General features: G+C 44.6%; 1 protein-coding gene across 4 annotated transcripts in view; it reads left to right on the top strand.

The window, feature by feature from the left end:
• The window catches only part of nhsl2 (NHS-like 2), a 148,443-nt gene that overhangs the window by 89,751 nt on the left and 40,779 nt on the right, over positions 1–17,913 (top strand). Inside the window, exon 1 of one of the 4 annotated variants that reach the window (XM_055938524.1) lies at positions 290–548. The exons of the other annotated variants lie outside the window; for them this stretch is intronic. Within the exon in view, the coding sequence (XP_055794499.1) occupies positions 515–548 (34 nt within the window). The 5' untranslated portion in view covers positions 290–514. Of the gene's footprint in view, positions 1–289; positions 549–17,913 lie in introns of those variants that run through there. 4 annotated transcript variants of the gene reach the window in all.

Raw genomic sequence — 17,913 nt, 5'->3', positions numbered from 1 at the left:
ATGTTCTGATTATTGTTGTGGTCATGTTTTCCCAACACGCGCATAAGTGAACATGTGTGTGTTGCGTGTGTGTTTTTATGTGGTGCGCTCATTCCTGCGGACACACACACCCAGGTTCCCTATTGGCCAGTTATCCGTCACCTCCAGTGTGCTCAGGAAATGGTTCAGGAAAGGGTTAGAGAGGAAGGGAAGGGAAAAGCAGTGCAGCGATGACAATGGCCACAGAGGGAGGGAAGGGGGAGGATGGGGGGAGGATAGGGGGAGACAGGAGGGGAGGGTGTGAACAGAGCCGGCACCATTGACTTCCTCTCTTTCTCCCCTCGACATACTAGAGAAATCTCTCTCTCTCTCTCTCTCATTCTTGCTGACACACTCCTAGCTTCAGTCAGTTAATGACTCACAAGACTTACCTCAGAGTCTGGAGCGTCTCTCTCTTTCTTTCTTTCTTTCTCTCCCTCTTCCCCTCTCGCTTCCCGTTCCCACTCCTACTGAGTGAGTAAGTGTGGAAGCAGACATGGAGAAGCTGGAAGTTTTACGGACCAGGTCAGGTAAGGCTGCCTGGGAATGTAGGGATTTCGCAATCGGCGCTTGGAACAACCTAGCACGAGGAGTAGGGTGTTTTTCATTATAAGAAACGCTTAGGAATGTTAGCTTATTCGAAAGCAGCAGCGTGTGTGTGCGCGCGTCTGTCTGTATATGTGTTTCTGTATATGTGTTTCTGTGTGTGTGTGTGTGTGTGTGTGTGTGTGTTGAAGTCAAACTGTGGATCGGAGTTGGAAAGACCCAAAAAGCTGTACGAAGTCATGTGTTTGTTGTTATATTGGACTTCACCACTAAATGGCCACCACTAATTAGCCTTCTGTCCTCTTATGTGAAAACTAGCACTTCACTTCCCTTCTCATGCTAAGATGAGAAAAGCTGCAATGTTGGTTGTAAGCTTTATTGTATACATGAGAAACAGTGGCGTGTCGTGAGATCTCCTTGTACAAGTCATGCAAGGAAAAGGAGTCAGCGTCTCATTGATCGGGAATGAAAGTTACGATGCCAAGATATGAAACACTGCTGGCTCTGAGAAATGTGTGTTTGTACAGAGGAGTATCAGTGAGGTAAGGGCAATTCCACGGTGACGGAATTACAGCTTTGACTCAGTTTTTTGTCCCTTTGAAGTGTATGCCAAAGAAAAACCGTTGATTTGAAAGTTGAACAATTTCTACTGAAAAATGTACAAAAACGAATTTTGTGGAATAACTGATGCAGATGCAAAAACGAAATTACGATAAAATCTCCCTCAGGATTTTATGCCACCATGTTTAATAAAACCTAAAAAGTTAAATATCTTCTCCGATGTCTGCAGAAGGAATTGGGTGTCAGCTATGACATGCACCTTGAGTTTGAATAATATATACTTTGGTTATTGAACTACAATAAGTGAAGTGAATTAGAGCCCTGCGTGGGCCTACATTTTAAGGCCCTACCATACCCAGGCCCGATTGCGTCTGCCAAATTTAAAGCGAAATCAGAAATAACCTCCTCAGTTAGTAAATCCATTAGCTGCTCCTCTCTGTCTGACACTCACTCCCAGCTCAATCCGCATGCACTCTCTGCCCAATGGCGGCTCTTGGTCGACGAATATCCATAGCAACGGCTCGGCTTGGGCTCCTCTGCTCGGTGACGAGACGTGAGAGAGCATTGAGCTGTTCAGAGCTAAACCACTGACAAAACGTTGTTATTTTCGTGAAATAATCTCTCCTGTTTTTATATTTGACGAGGATGAAGCACTTCTGTCGCCGCGTTACGATCTTAGTCAGATATGACTGTACTGTGCAGCAGAGCACGAGCAAATGGCTCGGCGTCAAAAATGTCAGTGATCAATTTAGTCATACCCAAGACCTACCCGTAACCTAGTTATTGATGGAAAAAACAGGGCCGACCCGGCCCTAACCCAATGTATAATTGTTCGGGCCCGTCGGGCTCGGGTTGGAAAGCAGAGCTCTAAAGTGGATTTACACCCGGTAACGGAATTACGGTAACGGAATAACATCATGGGTCCCTGATCTGTACCACACAGAAATGCATCATTATGGATATGAATGTCCTTCTCCTCATGTTTCACAAGTTTGGACATCACAACGTTGCTCAGCAAAGCACAGTACAGTGCAGTACAATACAATACAGCACAGCAAAGTAGGGTAGAGTCCAGCACAATACTGTAAAGTATAATTCAGTACAGTACAGTACGATATACTGTACTCTACTATATTCTACTTTTCTTTACTTCATTGTATTGTACTGTTCTCTACTGGGCTCAATTCACTGTACTGTACGGTGCTGTTAAAACTGGTGAAACATACATCTATGATAGGTTCAGATTTGGTCCGGTCTGTCTGACATTAACATCAAGGCCAGGGTGAACTGACCAAATTTCCACGACTTTTCAACGTCCATGGATGTCCAGTGTCGGTCGGTGCTCAGGGGGTGAGGGGGCTGGTTACAGTCAATGGAAAGAGAGGGGGCTCGTGGGTAGGTGTCAGTAGGATCCGGGAGAGGTGACATTAACCGGAGAGTGAGAAAGGCAGAGAGAGCGAGAGAAAATAAAGAAAACAGTTATGAGCTTCCAGTGGAAGGGAGAACAGTACCAGGTGACGCAACTGTTTTATGTGACTGTTTTGACCAATTCAGCTGCAGTAATTCCATTACTGATTTTTGGTGACGGAATTGCGAGTTTTATTCTTTGAATAATTCATCCCCAAAATATGCTATCAGTATTATCACTATAACTAATTAATAGATCTACCATTACTTGTTACTTCTGTGAGCTTTCCTCATGAGGGAGAGAAATGCGATAAAATATCTTAAAGATATGTGGTTTTTCACAAGGCAATACTTAAACAATTTCTCAAACTATATTAGTTGGCAGGGGTCTTTACCTGAACATGATTGTGTTTTTATGTAGATCTGTTTTCCATCTGTTTATCCAGAAATCAAAGCCTTTACTTATGCCTATTTGTTAAGAAGGAAAAGGGTTGAAAAATGTATCTATGCCTTCATTTCCCCAAAATATCTCTGTGTCTGTCTGTCTGTCTGTCTGTCTGTCTGTCTGTCTGTGTGCGCCGAAATACAACAAGTGTAGACCCTACAGCGAAATGCTTACTGACAAGCCCTTAAACAACAATGCAGTTAAAAATAATAATAATTAAAGATCAGCAGTAAAATAACAGTAGCGAGGCTACATACAAAAGTGACTAGGCATAGATAATGAACAGAGTAGTAGCAGGGAAAGAGAGGGTGGGGGGGGGAGACAATGCAAATAGTCTGGGTAGCCATTTGATTACCTGAGGTAATTGAGGTAATACGTAAGTAGAGTTAAAGTGACTATGCATAGATAATAAACAGAATAGCAGCAGCGTAAAATAGGTGGTGGGGTTGGGGAACAATGCAAATATTCTGGGTAACCATTTGACTAGCTGTTCAGGAGTCTTATGGCTTGGGGATAGAAGCTGTTAAGAAGCCTTTTGGACCTAGACTTTGTGGTCCGGTACTGCTTGCCGTGCGGCAGCAGAGACAACAGTCTATGACTAAAGTGGCTGGAGTCTTTGACAATTTTTAAGGCCTTCCTTTGACACTGCCTGGTATAGAGGTCCTGCATGGAAGGAAGCTTGGCCCCAAGCTTGGTGTACTGGGCCGTACGCACTACCCTCTGTAGTGCCTTGTGGTTGGAGGCCGAGCAGTTGCCATACTAGGCAGTGATGCAACCAGTCAGGATGCTCTCAATGGTGCAGCTGTAAAACTCTTTGAGGATCTGAGGACCCATGCCAAATCTTTTCAGTCTCCTGAGGGGGAATAGGCTTTGTTGTGCCCTCGTCATGACTGTCTTGGTGTGTTTGGACCATGATAGTTTGTTGGTGATGTGGACACCAAGGAACTTGAAGCTCTCAACCTGCTCTACTACAGCACCGTTGAGAATGGGGGCGTGCTCAGTCCTCCGTTTCCTGTAGTCCACAATCATCTCCTTTGTCTTGATCATGTTGAGGGAGAGGTTGTTATCCTGGCACCACATGGCCAGGTCTCTGACCTCCTCACTATAGGCTGTCTCGTTGTTGTCGGTGATCAGGCCTACCACTGTTGTGTCGTCAGCAAACTTAATGATGGTGTTGGAGTTGTGCCTGGCCATGCATTCATGGGTGAACAGGGAGTACAGGAGGGGCTTGAGCATGCACCCCTGAGGGGCTCCCGTTGTCCCAGGGTCCTTAGCTTAGTGATTAGCTTCGAGGGCATTATGGTGTTGAACGCTGAGCTGTACTTAATGAACAGCATTCTCACGTAGGTGTTCCTTTTGTCCAGGTGGCAAACGGCAGTGCGGAGTGCAAAAGAGATTGCATCATCTGTGGATCTGTTGGGGCGGTATGCAAATTGCAGTGGGTCTAGGGTTTCTGGGAAAATGGTGTTGTTGTGAGCCATGACAAGCCTTTCAAAGCACTTCATGGCTACAGACGTGAGAGCTACGGGTCGGTAGTCATTTAGGCAGGTTACCTTCGTGTTCTTGGGCACAGGGACTATGGTGGTCAGCTTGAAACATGTTGGTATTACAGACTCGGTCAGGGACAGTCACTCTGTTTTATTGTTGTTTAACCCTTCTGTAAGACCATTACAGTGTTGTACTTAATAAGGCCAGAGGGGTTGTGGTATATGGCCAATATTCATTCCACTAATTTGTTTTTCTTAGGCGGGAAAGTTAATATTTTATTGTTTTCAAGGTTGAAAGTTCTGGAGTGAGTAAACACTCTGACATTCTGACAGATGGTATTGTGATGTTTCTACCATAAAGCTGTATCTCTATGTATCTCTATGGTTTCTACTGAGCTAGGCCCTGTTGCTACAGTATGAATGTCAAGTCCCCGTGCGGATACCTCACAGTCACGTGTTACTGGTGTGTGTGTGTGTGTGTGTGAGAGAGAGTCCTACTGAAGGGCTTTCTGCGTGATGAGGGAATACACACCATTTGAATGTAGTTAAGATTTTTCACCTTGACCCCTGAACTCTAGGAATCCTTACATACACGTGTTGAGGTGACCGAGTTTGACTGGGGTCACTGCCTCTGTGTGTGTGTGTGTGTGTGTGTGTGTGTGTTTGACACACACACACACACACACACACACACACACACACACACACACACACACACACACACACACACACACACACACACACACACACACACACACACACACACACACACACACACACAAACACCGTTTAGGCCCTTGGACGAGTAACAGTATTCCACCATGAGATTCCAACAGTACATTAGAACATTCCATTTGACCCCAGCTAGTCATTATAATAACTCTAACTATACTAAAGAACCACATACCACAGGCTCAGCTTTCACCATATCACACTGCACTGAAGACAATGTGCCAGGGGTAGGACTAATGTGGCTGTAACACACACACACACTCTTTCCATGTCGTGCTATCCTTCTCGGTAATTATCTATAAAAATGAATGGGATAGAAATTAAAGCTCATAGAATTTTTATGCAAACGAGTTTCTAAATGCAGCCTCATCACGCTCCTTAGCCTGACAGATATAATGACACTGAAGAAAGGATGGATGAGAGAGACAGAAGGAGAGAGACAGAGTTAAAGAGCCAATAGTAAGGATAGAGGAAGAGATTATGGAGGGAGGAGGAGAGGAGGCTCGATGAGGGTTAAAGCAGGGAACAAGGAGAGGAGGATGGAGAAGTGCTTAGGAGGAGGTGTGTGTGTATTTCTGAATTGAGGTAGTGTGTAAACGATGGCTCTGACCTCCATGTGACACTCTCCCAGTGGTATCCCTATGTTTTGGCTCTGTCAGTCTGTGTGTCTGTGTGTATATCTGTGCTTGCGTGTGTGGTACCAGATCTTCTTTCTGTGGTCCTTCATGGCTGCCTCTGCCCCACCCTCTCTCGCTCTCCCACTCCTCCTTTTCTCTATTTCTCCCTGTCTCTCTTCTCTCTCTCCACCCTACCCCCCTCTCCCCTCGCTCCATCTACCCCCATCTACTCTTTCTTCTAATCATTCAGTATCTTCTCATTTCCTTTATTAACTGTCTCTCTCCCTCCTCCCTTCCTCCCCCTTCCCTCCCACATCCTTTCCTCCCCCTCCTTCTCTCTTTCCATCTACCCCCTCCTCTAGTAAATCTGTATCTTTTTCTTTTTTTCTCCACAATCTTGTGATATCCAATTGCGATCCAATTACGATCTTGTCTCATCGCTGCAATTCCCCAACGGGCTCGGGAGAGGCGAAGGTCAAGTCCTTCCGAAACATGACCCGCCAAACTGCACTTCTTAACACCCGCCCGCTCAACCCGGAAGCCAGCCGCACCAATGTGTCAGAGGAAACACCATTCAACTGACGACGGAGTCAGCCTGCAGGCGCCCGTCCCGCCACAAGGTATTTCTAGAGCGCAATGAGCCACGTAAAGCCCCCCCTCCCGGCGAAACCCTCCCCTAACCCGGACGACGCTGGGCCAATTGTGCGCCGCCCTATGGGACTCCCGGTTACGGCCGGTTGTGACAGCCTGTAATCGAACTGTCTGCAGTGATGCCTGTAGTACCTTAGCCTGATGAGGACAGAGGGCGCTGTTTTCACTTTGGGAGAAAAACGTGCCCAATTTAAATGGCCTCGTACTCAATTCTTGCTCGTACAATATGCATATTATTATTACTATTGGATAGAAAACACTCTCTAGTTTCTAAAACCGTTTGAATTTTGTCTGTGAGTAAAACAGAACTCATTTGGCAGCACACTTTCTGACCAGGAAGTGGAAAGTCTGAAAATGATGCTCTGTTCAAGGGCCTGCCTATAAATGGGCATGATACGTATGAGTATACATGCACGTCATACACCTTCCCCTAGATGTCAAGAGGAAGTGAGAGAAGAAATTAAGTGTTTATCTTGGTCTGAGGTGGAATTAATCCTCTTGGCACGACGAGTCATCCATTTCCTGTTTTCTGGAATGCGCGAAGATGGACCTGGAATTGCCTTCTGAAAAGCTGTCGTTATAGGCGACTACTATCTCCGGCTTTGATTTTATTTGATACATGTCACAATATCATCGTAAACTATGTTTTTTCAATATAGTTTTATTAGATTATTGATTTTTTTTTCGGGACGTTAGGCGTGTTGCGTTGTGTGCCTTTGTTCAGAAAGGAGAGCTTCGCACCACTTGGCTAGTGCGCTTGCTAATTCAAGAGGGAAAAACGATGTTCTAAATCCAAACAACGACTGTTCTGGACAAAGGACCCCTTGTACAACATTCTGATGGAAGATCAGCAAAAGTAGGACCCCTTTTGTGATGCTATTTCATATATCTGTCGAACTGTGTACTAGTAGTTTTGCGCCCAGGTTTTGGCCACTCTCTCACTATAACATAAGCCTTATGTCGTAATGAAGATATTTTTAGAATTCTAACACTGCGATTGCATTAAGAACTAGTGTATCTATCATTTCCTATACAACATGTATTTTTTTGTAATGTAATGTTGAGAAAGTTGAGGGCCCAGTTGAAAATGGGGGAAACATGTACTGCACAGTAGCTACCCAATTGAAACATCACATTCAAAGTCTGCTTTTAGATGAGCACACAACATTCTTTCAATATCAGAATTTCCCATTGTCCAAACTGTGGAAGGTTCGTGTCTCTATATTGTAAAAAATACTGAAATGTGTCCATGAATAGCTATTTGTTCAGAATAGGTGAGAGTCTAATAGAAATATCCGCACATTCTGGGAAAAAGAAGCTACGTTAGCATAATGGATAACCACTGATTTCAGCTCTAAACATGCAAAACATAAGTGTATGTATAACCTGATGTTATAGGACTGTCATCTGAGGAAGGTTTATGAAGGTTAGGGAAAATTTATATCTTTTGCTGGTTTATTCGCTAACGCTAACGTGCCTATTGCTATCGCTAACGTGCCTTGATGAATGAATGCGGTTGTGTGGTAGGCTATTGTAGTAAGCTAATATAATGCTATATTGTGTTTTCGCTGTAAAACACTTACAAAATCTGAAATATTGGCTGGATTCACAAGATGCTTGTCTTTCATTTGCTGTACACGATGCATTTTTCAGAAATGTTTTATGATGAGTATTTAGGTATTCCACGTTGGTCTCTATAATTACTCTGGCTGCTTCGGTGCTATTTTTGACGGTACCTGTGATGGTAGCTGCAATGTAAAACTGATTTATACTTCAAATATGCACATTTTTCGAACAAAACATAGATTTATTGTATAACATGGTATAAGACTGTCATCTGATGAAGTTGTTTCTTGGTTAGTTTGGTTGGTTCTTGGTTAGTTTGGTTGGCTTTGTGCATGCTACCTGTGCTGTGAAAAATGTCTGTCCTTCTTTGTATTTGGTGGTGAGCTAACATAAATATACGTGCTGTTTTCGCTGTAAAACATTTTAAAAATCGGACATGTTGGCTGGATTCACAAGATGTGTACCTTACATTTGCTGTATTGGACTTGTTAATGTGTGAAAGTTAAATATTTCTAAAAAATATATTTTGAATTTTGCGCTCTGCCTTTTCAGTGGAATGTGGGAGGAGTTCCGCTGGCGGAACGCTGGAGCGGTAAAGGTTAGACCGCTGTGGCATTCAGGAGTCAATTCTGTATCTTCTAATTTCCATTATTAACTGTATTCTCTCTCTCTCTTCCTCCCTCCCCCTCTCTTCTCTAATCATTTAGTATCTTATAATTTCCGTTATTAACTGTATTGTCTCCAGGCTGTTGTCTGTAGAGAACAGTTTATCCCATCATGTCCTGTGTCTGAGCTGCGGTTTATATTAGATGGGAGTGAGTGAGTGAGTGAGTGAGTGAGTGAGTGAGTGAGTGTCTCAACCCTGGCCTCCCTTCATGTAGTTCAATTGTGTGTCTTATCTATTTGACTTGGGTGTGGATGAGGATACAGGACTGCTCTCACTTTTGTCTGCAACTGGCTTGGAGCATAGATCTAGAATTTATAGAACAGTGATCAGTCCCAAGATTATTCAGTTAAAACAGAATTTCAGAATGTCATTCAAATTTAGGTTTTTCAACGTTTGCAATAGTTCTCCATGTGATACCTAACCAACAAGCACCTTTTTGTGATAGAAATTCCAGATGAAATAAAGGGTGGTGTGTGAGTTCTATATATTGTATATCTACGTCTTAGGTTTATTAGTCTTGTCTGGTCAGGAACTGGACAGGAAGTGGATGGAGAACTGCTTCCTGTCAACCTCCCGCCGATACAATGGGCTCTGGAAGTAATCTCTCTCTCTCTCTCTGTGTGTGTGTGTGTGTGTGTGTGTGTGTGTGTGTGTGTGTGTGTGTGTGTGTGTGTGTGTGTGTGTGTGTGTGTGTGTGTGTGTGTGTGTGTGTGTGTGTGTGTGTGTGTGTGTGTGTGTGTGTGTGTGTGTGTGTGTGTGATTGTCTGCACAGTATGTGTGTTTGATGTGACTATACCAAGTTGCCGGGTCCATTTAGACTTAACTTTTAAGCTTCAATGACAGAAAAGCTGCTCAGTTTAGTCTTATCATCTCCCCTAGTAATAGGGGAACAAATCTTCTCTTAACTTTGACTCTTCCACTCACAGCAAAATGGAGTCTTAAAAGAGTCTTAAGTACTAACTGTTCTGTAGCTCTGCGTGTGTGACTGGTCTCCCTGGTGCCATACTTGCAAACATTAGAAAAAGTTTCAGTTTAAGTTCAAGGTTAAGTTTTAGCATCAGCCTATTAAAATCGTCGACATGGTATCGCGTGATAGAATGCTACATTGTAGCTGGTCCCATCAGATAACCTGTCACACATTAGCCCTATGCTAACATCACCAGGTTCCAGTGATTATTTCCCGTAACCACCTCCTCATCAGCCTATCAAAGATCTTAAACTTGATGTGATTGAACACTTTTCCATGAGCGCGTTCTTAATAGAAGTCAAATGGCATGATCTGCTATTCAGCGTTATTAAAACACGAAGGTTACTGGTATTTTTCGCCGTTTGCGGCATTTTCAAATCCCACGTGAGATATAGTTATTTCCTTTGAAATGTAGAATTACATTTGTTGTGATGGTGTGTTTGGCGAAGGGAATTGCAGCCAAAACCTTCTAAATGAAGATGACAAATATATTTCATGAGGAGCTTCTTGAAGTTGCTCTTGCAGACCTACACATAGGCTACTGCTACAGGAGTGTAACGTTAGTGATGCCGGAGCGACGCTCAGAATGGTGCTCGTTTAATCAAGTTTAGATCAAAGCAGAAACAATGTCTCACAAGATCACGTAATGATGAATTAGTATTCTACACTGATCAAAAAATATAAACGCAACATGTAAAGTGTTGGTCCCATGTTTCGTCAGCTGAAATAAAAAATCCCCGAAATTTTTCATAAGCACAAAAAGCTTATTTCTCTCATGTTGTGCACAAATTTGTTTACATCCCTGTTATTGAGGAGTATTTCTGTTTGTAATAAAGGCCTTTTGTGGAGAAAAAAATCATTATGATTGGCTGGGCCTGGCTTGCCAGGTACCCCAAACAGGTACCCCAAACAGATGCCCCAAAGGACCCCAAACAACCCCAAACAGATGCCCCAAAGTAACGCCAAACAACCTCAAACAGATATCCCAAACCACCCCAAACGGATGCCCCAAATGACCCCAAACTGGTACCCTAAACAACCCCAAACAGGTAGTGAGAAAGGGACAGAGAGAAATAGATAGCGATAGAGGGAGATGGAGAAAGAGAATGGAATAGAGAGAAGGGGACAGAGAGAGAGACAGAGTGAGCGAGAGGGGGGGGAGGAGAGAGCAAAAGATAAGGAGAGGTAGAGATGGAGATAGTCAGAGAAGTCATGTTGATGCAGACCATTATTAAAACCTTTAATGTTCTCACAGTCGTTCAAAGGTCAATGTGGTCAATCTGTCATGACGTAAGCCTACAGGCATTGTGTTGTCTAAGGAACTCGTTTTGTTTGGCTACACTTCTCTGCTCAGCACCTTTTGCAGTAACTAGTCATGACATTAATCTGATGTCAACTGCAAAACATTCTAATTGAAAATGCTCTTTTAAGCACACATGGCATGTACATCACTTAAAATGTTACCCTGTACGCAACACCACGCCACACTGGGGCTGCCTCCCAAATGGCACCCTATTCCCTACAAAGTGTACTACTTTTGATCAGGGCCCAGAGGCAAAAGTGGCGAACTAGGGAGGGAATAGGGTGCTATTTGAGGACTCGGGCTGTGATTTCCAGTTCTGACACGACACACTCCCTGTTGTTTCATGTCCCATCAGGAAGAACATCCTCAATGGGAGATGTTAATGCCTTAGAACTGTTGTCTTCTTATTCCTCTGTGTGTGTGTGTGTGTGTGTGTGTGTGTGTGTGTGTGTGTGTGTGTGTGTGTGTGTGTGTGTGTGTGTGTGTGTGTGTGTGTGTGTGTGTTATAATTCCTCTGCGTGTTGCCCTAGTCCCCAGCTGCGATACTGTGATACATTTAGTGACTAACTCCTCTCTGACTCACATCGCAATGGCTACGTCCCAAATGGCAGTGCGGTACTTTAGAGCAGGACCTATAGTGCACAAGAATAGGGTGCCATTTGGGTCACGTGTATGGGACAAGAGAAGAGTATCGAGAAGCACTTACATCCTAATAGATGGGATACAACTTTAGTCTGTCAGATCACACTTTTAATGAAAGACAGATTATACAGGCTTAATGAATCGTTCGTACGTTCTCCGTAAGCGTTTCTTCTAGTGCTCTCACAAACGTGGCACAAACCTATTTGCCATTTGTTTATGCTTTCTGAAACATCAAATCACACAACAGCATGATGGAAAGATGTCCTCGTAACATTTTTCTTAAATAGGCTTAAAATATTTCTTCGAATTTTGTGCCACAGTAATCCTTTACTGAGGAACAAATAAATGGATACACTACATGACCAAAAGTATGTGCACACCTGCTCGTCGAACATCTCATTCCAAAACCATGGGCATTAATATGGAGTTGGTCTCCCCTTTGTTGCTATAACAGTCTCCACTCTGCTGGGAAGGCTTTCCACTAGATGTTGGAACATTGCTGCGGGGACTTGTTTCCATTCAGCCACGAGCATTAGTGAGGTCAGGCACTGATGTTGGACGATTAGGCCTGGCAGCCAGTCGACGTTCCAATTCGTCCCAAAGGTGTTCGATGGGGTTGAGGTCAGGGCTCTGTGCAGGCCATTGAAGTTCTTCCACACCGATCTCGACAAACCATTTCTGTATGGACCTTCTTGTGCACGGGGGCATTGTCATGCTGAAACAGGAAAGGGCCTTCCCCAGACTATAGCCACAAAGTTGGAAGCACAGAATCATCTAGAATGTCATTGTGTGCTGTAGCGTTAAGATTTCCCATCAGTGTGCTTCATTTTATACACGTCAGCAACGGGTGTGGCTGAAATAGCCTAATCCACTCATTTGAATGGCTGTCCACATACATTTGTGTATATAGTGTATCTACTGTATATACGCCTTTGCTTTCAACATGCCAGCCAGTACACAAACTGTCTAGCTATCCTTTAGAAATCGGTTTAGACTCAGAATCTGTGTGTTGTACTGTAGCTCAGTTGATTTGGTCAGAGGATGAAGGACTTCTCTGTGTGTGTGTGTGTGTGTGTGTGTGTGTGTGTGTGTGTGTGTGTGTGTGTGTGTGTTTGTGCCATCTGCGTGTGTAGGTTTATGACAGTTTATGAGAGAGCAAGACTGGGGCGTGTGTGTGAGCTCGTGTAGGACGGGTGTGTGGTGACCTCCTTGCTGGGGTCTTTGGGTTGTAGCGGGGGCAGAGTTGGGGGACAGACCAAGGGGACGGGCGGGGACGACTGACCCTGGCGGACCTCTGAGATCACTTCCTGTCAATCTGCCTTACTGACTTCCTCTGGAAGGACACACACACACACACACACACACACACACACACACACACACACACACACACACACACACACACACACACACACACACACACACACACACACACACACACACACACACACACACACACACACACACACACACACACACACACTGTCCTCCACACACTACCCATCATGACCTTGAACGAAGTTGCCCAGTCAGCTTGGATAGTGTCTGCTGTGTGTGTGTATTCTCAGAGTGGTCTCATCTCCGAGAGATCACTCCAGATTCAAGTAGAAATTTTATGTTTTTGCAGGTCCCCAGAACACCGGGGAGACTCCGTCAAAACTCTCCACTAGGGGCAAAAATAAGAAACTCAGAAAGAGTGCCCGGAGCTGGGATTTAGGGTTGTCACGATACCAGTATCAGCAGTATCGTGACAAGGAAACAAAACATGAAGTGGATTTAATTTCTTGGGGAAAATGAGCCTTATGTTGTCACCCAGAATCACATTTGTTTCTTTTCCAAACCATAGCACACAATGTTTTACATACAGCATGTTTTTAAAAGAGTTTAGTCTGCTTTGTGTTTTACTTTTTGCCATGGAAAATCCGGTATCCTAGCATTATGATACTGGTGTCGTGACAACCCTACTGGGATTGAACCTGCGGTTTGGAGCAACTTGGAAATTTGACGTTTGGAGAAATGGTTCATTCTGCAGTGAGACTGTGAGAGCTTGTTGCTAGTCTCTCCTGCTGAGGCCTGGAGCATGGCTGATTCACCTGTAGTCACGGTAACCATGGAATAATAGAGCCAGGGATGATAACACTTATTAATTCCATAAATATGGTCATCTCCATGTAGGGGTTTGAACCAGGTTTACTGACACGCACACACACACACACACACACACACACACACACACACACACACACACACACACACACACACACACACACACACACACACACACACACACACACACACACACACACACACACACACACACACACACACACACACACACACACACCATGGAATGGTTTGGACCAGGGTGACTGTGGGGGTGTTAGATCATACTTTCCATTGCTTCTCACTCCGTGGTCTGGTTTCTAACACACACACGCACGTACGTACATAAAATAAAATGTTATTTTATTATCATACACATATTTAGCAGATGTTATTGCGGGTGTAGCGAAATGCTTGTGTTCCTAGCTCCAACAGTGCAGTAGTATCTAACAATTCACAACAATACACAGATGTAAAATAATGGAATTAAGAAAAATATAAATATTAGGACGAGCAATGTCAGAGTCCGGAGTATAAATATATATATATATCGGATGGGATGTATAGACTTTATAGACATTATGGACAGTATGTTGAAAGAATATTTTGTTTATCTGTAGAATAGTATATATTCCAGCAATAGTTGAATTAGGAGGGCAATGAGTAGAATACAGTATATGAAATTTGTAAAACAGTATGTAAACATTATTAAAGTGACCAGTGATTCCATGTACAGGACATAGGGCGGCAGGGTTGAGTAACCGGGTGGTAGCCGGCTAGTGACAGTGACTAAGTTCAAGGCAGGTACTGGCTAGTGATGGCTATTTAACAGTCTGATGGCTTTGAGATAGAAGCTGTTTTTCAGTCTTTCGGGCCCAGCTTTGATGCACCTCTCCTTCTGGATGATAGCGGGTTAACAGGCCGTGGCTCGAGAGGTTGATGTCCTTGATGATATTGTTGGCCTTCCTGTGACATCGGGTGCTGTAGGTGTCCTGGAGTACAGCCAGTGTGCCGCCGATGATGCATTGGGCAGACCGCACCACCATCTGGAGAGCCCTGCAATTGTGGGCGGTGCAGTTGCTGTACCAGGCGGTGATACAGCCCAACATGATGCTCTCAATGGTGCATCTGTAAAAGTTTGTGAGGGTCTTAGGGGCCAAGACTAATTTCTTCAGCGTCCTCAGGTTGAAGAGGCGCTGTTGTGCCTTCTTCACCACACTGTCTGTGTGGGTGGACCATTTCAGATTGTCAGTGATGTGTTCGCAGAGAAACTTGAAGCCTTTCACCTTCTCCACTGTGGTCCTGTCGATGTGGATGGGGGCATGCTCCCTCTGCTGTCTCCTGAAGTCCACGATCAGCTCCTTCCTATTGATAATCAGGCCTCCTACTGTTGTCATCTGTAAACTTGATGATTGAGTTGGACGCATGCGTGGCGACGCAGTCATGGGTGAACAGGGAGTACAAGAGTGGCTGAGCACGTACCCTTGTGGGGCACCTTTGTGCATAGTGGAGTTATTGTTTCCAACCGGCGGTCCGTCAGGAAGTCCAACCGGCGGTCCGTCAGAAAGTCCAGGACCCAGTTGCACAGGGTGGTGTTCAGACCCAGGGCCCCGAGCTTAATGATGAGCTTGAAGGGTACTATGGTGTTGAAGGCTGAGCTGTAGTCAATGAACAGCATTCTTACATAGGTATTCCTCTTGTCCAGATGGGATAGGGCAGTGTGCAGTGTGATTGCATCGTCTGTGGATCTATTGGTGCGGTATGCAAATTGAAGTGGGTCTAGGGTGTCAGGTAAGGTGGAGGTGATATGATCCTTAACTAGCCTCGCAAAGCACATCACGATGACCGAATTGAGTGTTACGGGGCGACAGTCTTTTAGTTGAGTTACCTTTGCTTTCTTGGGTACAGGAACAACGGTGGACATCTTGAAGCAAGTGGGGACAGCAGACTGGGATAGAGAGAGATTGAATATGCCCGTAAAAACACTCCTGACAGTTGGTCTGCGCATGCTCTGACGACGTAGCTAGGAATGCCGTGTGGGTCGGCAGCCTTGCGAGGGTTAAAAAGTTGAAATGTCTTACTCAAGTCGGCCACCGAGAAGGAGAGCCCACAGTCCTCGGAAGCAGCCCGTGTTGGTGGCACTGTGTTATGTTTAGCTTGTCCGGGATGTCAGTGTCTGCGATGTGACTGGTTTTCCCTTTGTTATCCGTGGTTGTCTGGAGTCCTGCCACAAACGTCTCGTGTCTGAGCCACTTTCTGTCTGAGCCATTGACTCCACTTTGACTCTGTACTGGCGTTTTTCCTGTTTGATTGCATAACTGCACTGTTTGTATTCAACCATATTCCCGGTCACCTTGCCGTGGTTACATGTGGTGGTTCACGCTTTCAGTTTTGCGCGAATGCTGCCGTCTATCCACAGGTTTTTTGGTTTGGGTAGAATTAGTCACAGTGGGAACAGCATCCCCTATACACTTCCAGATGAACACAGTCGCCGTGTCAGTGTATACGTCAATGTAATCCTCAGAGTCAACCCGGAACATATCCTAGTCCGCGTGATCAAAACAATCTTGAAGCATGGATTCCAATTGGTCAGACCATCATTGAATAGACCTCAGCACCTTTTATAGACCGTAGCACCTTAGTAACCAACAAATACACACATGCGTAAGCACACACACACACACACACACACACACACACACACACACACACACACACACACACTACTACTACTACTACTACTACTACTACCCTCGGTCGCACTACCCACTCCTTCTCATCCTGCACAACACCTCTTAGAAATGCAATATTTAGAAATACAACATCTACATTAACAACAGTTACCATGTCCCATCTGTCCAGGCGTCCCATTCGAAGTGGCATTCCATTGCCTTGCTAATGAGCAGAACACTGAGATGTGTGTGTCCCTGTAAGCGAAACATAGATTTACACGCCTGACAGTTCCATTTCACACACACACACACACATGTACTCACACACTAGAGAGAGAGAGAGCGAGAGAGAGAGAGCGAGAGTGAGTCTCTTTAGCAGGAATGCCTGGCCTCTCAGGCTGTAGAGAAACACATGCTTCGCTTCAGTCTTCACAGTGTGTGTTATGTCTGTGTGTGTGTGTCCATTGAGACACAGTCAGAGAGAGGGAGGGAGAGAGAGCCTTACTCACTGCACTCAAAGCTTTCTGGCACAAAATGGCTTCTCGGTACTGCAGTAACACACTCAGTATTGGGATCCCCATAAGTTTCTCCCAAGTGGGTGTGACACCTACTTCTGTTTCCTGCTGCGCTGTTGCTTGGATTCCACCTGGCGATCTGTTCACAGTCTGCTCTGGCCTGTCTACCCCTGTCTGGTATAGGTACCCCCGCCACACCCCCCCCCCCTCTCTCCCGATCTTTCGCTCGCCTCCAGCACCCACGCACTGTTGAGGCGAGTGACTCTGAACTTACAATGGTTAGCCCCAATTTGTGATATTTTTTGCGTGTGTTTTATGCAATTTGCCTCATGGCTCCTGTGTGCTTTGTAGACTATGAACTTGCTTGTTTACCCAAATTGTATGTTTCCACACACGTGACTCTGACTCTATTTGTTACGCGGACTCTTGGCCTCCCATCCTATTCTAACCACCTCTCACCAGCTTTATATTCATGTTACCTGATGAAATTGCTGTACAATATGATCTTGTTGCCATCTAAAGCGCATTCAAATGTTATTAATCAACACTGCAGAGCTCTCCCTGTCCTCTTCCGTGCCCTGATTGTATTACTGCTGATTATACAGTTGAAGTCGGAAGTTAACATACTGTACACCTTAGCCAAATACATTTAAACTCAGTTTTTCACAATTCCTGACATTTAATCCAAGTAAAAGTTCCCTGTCTTAGGTCAGTTAGCATCACCACTTTATTTTAAGAATGTGAAATGTCAGAATAATAGAGAGAATGGTTTATTTTCAGCTTTTATTTCTTTCATCACATTCCCAGTGGGTCAGAAGTTTACATACTGTCCCGATCGTTGTTGTATGAATCGGACCAAGGTGCAGCGTGGAATGGTTTCATCTTTATTCGAGTGAAACGCACAGAAAACAATAAAGAGCAAAACGAATGTGAAGCTATGCAGTGCTCACAAGCAACAATACATAAACATAGACAAGATCCCACAACCACAGTGGGGAAAAGGCTGCCTAAATA

This window comes from Salvelinus fontinalis, chromosome 11 (genome assembly GCF_029448725.1).
Source record: "Salvelinus fontinalis isolate EN_2023a chromosome 11, ASM2944872v1, whole genome shotgun sequence".
In the NCBI taxonomy this organism is placed as follows: domain Eukaryota; kingdom Metazoa; phylum Chordata; class Actinopteri; order Salmoniformes; family Salmonidae; genus Salvelinus; species Salvelinus fontinalis.
This window is presented reverse-complemented; position numbering and strand designations above follow the sequence as displayed.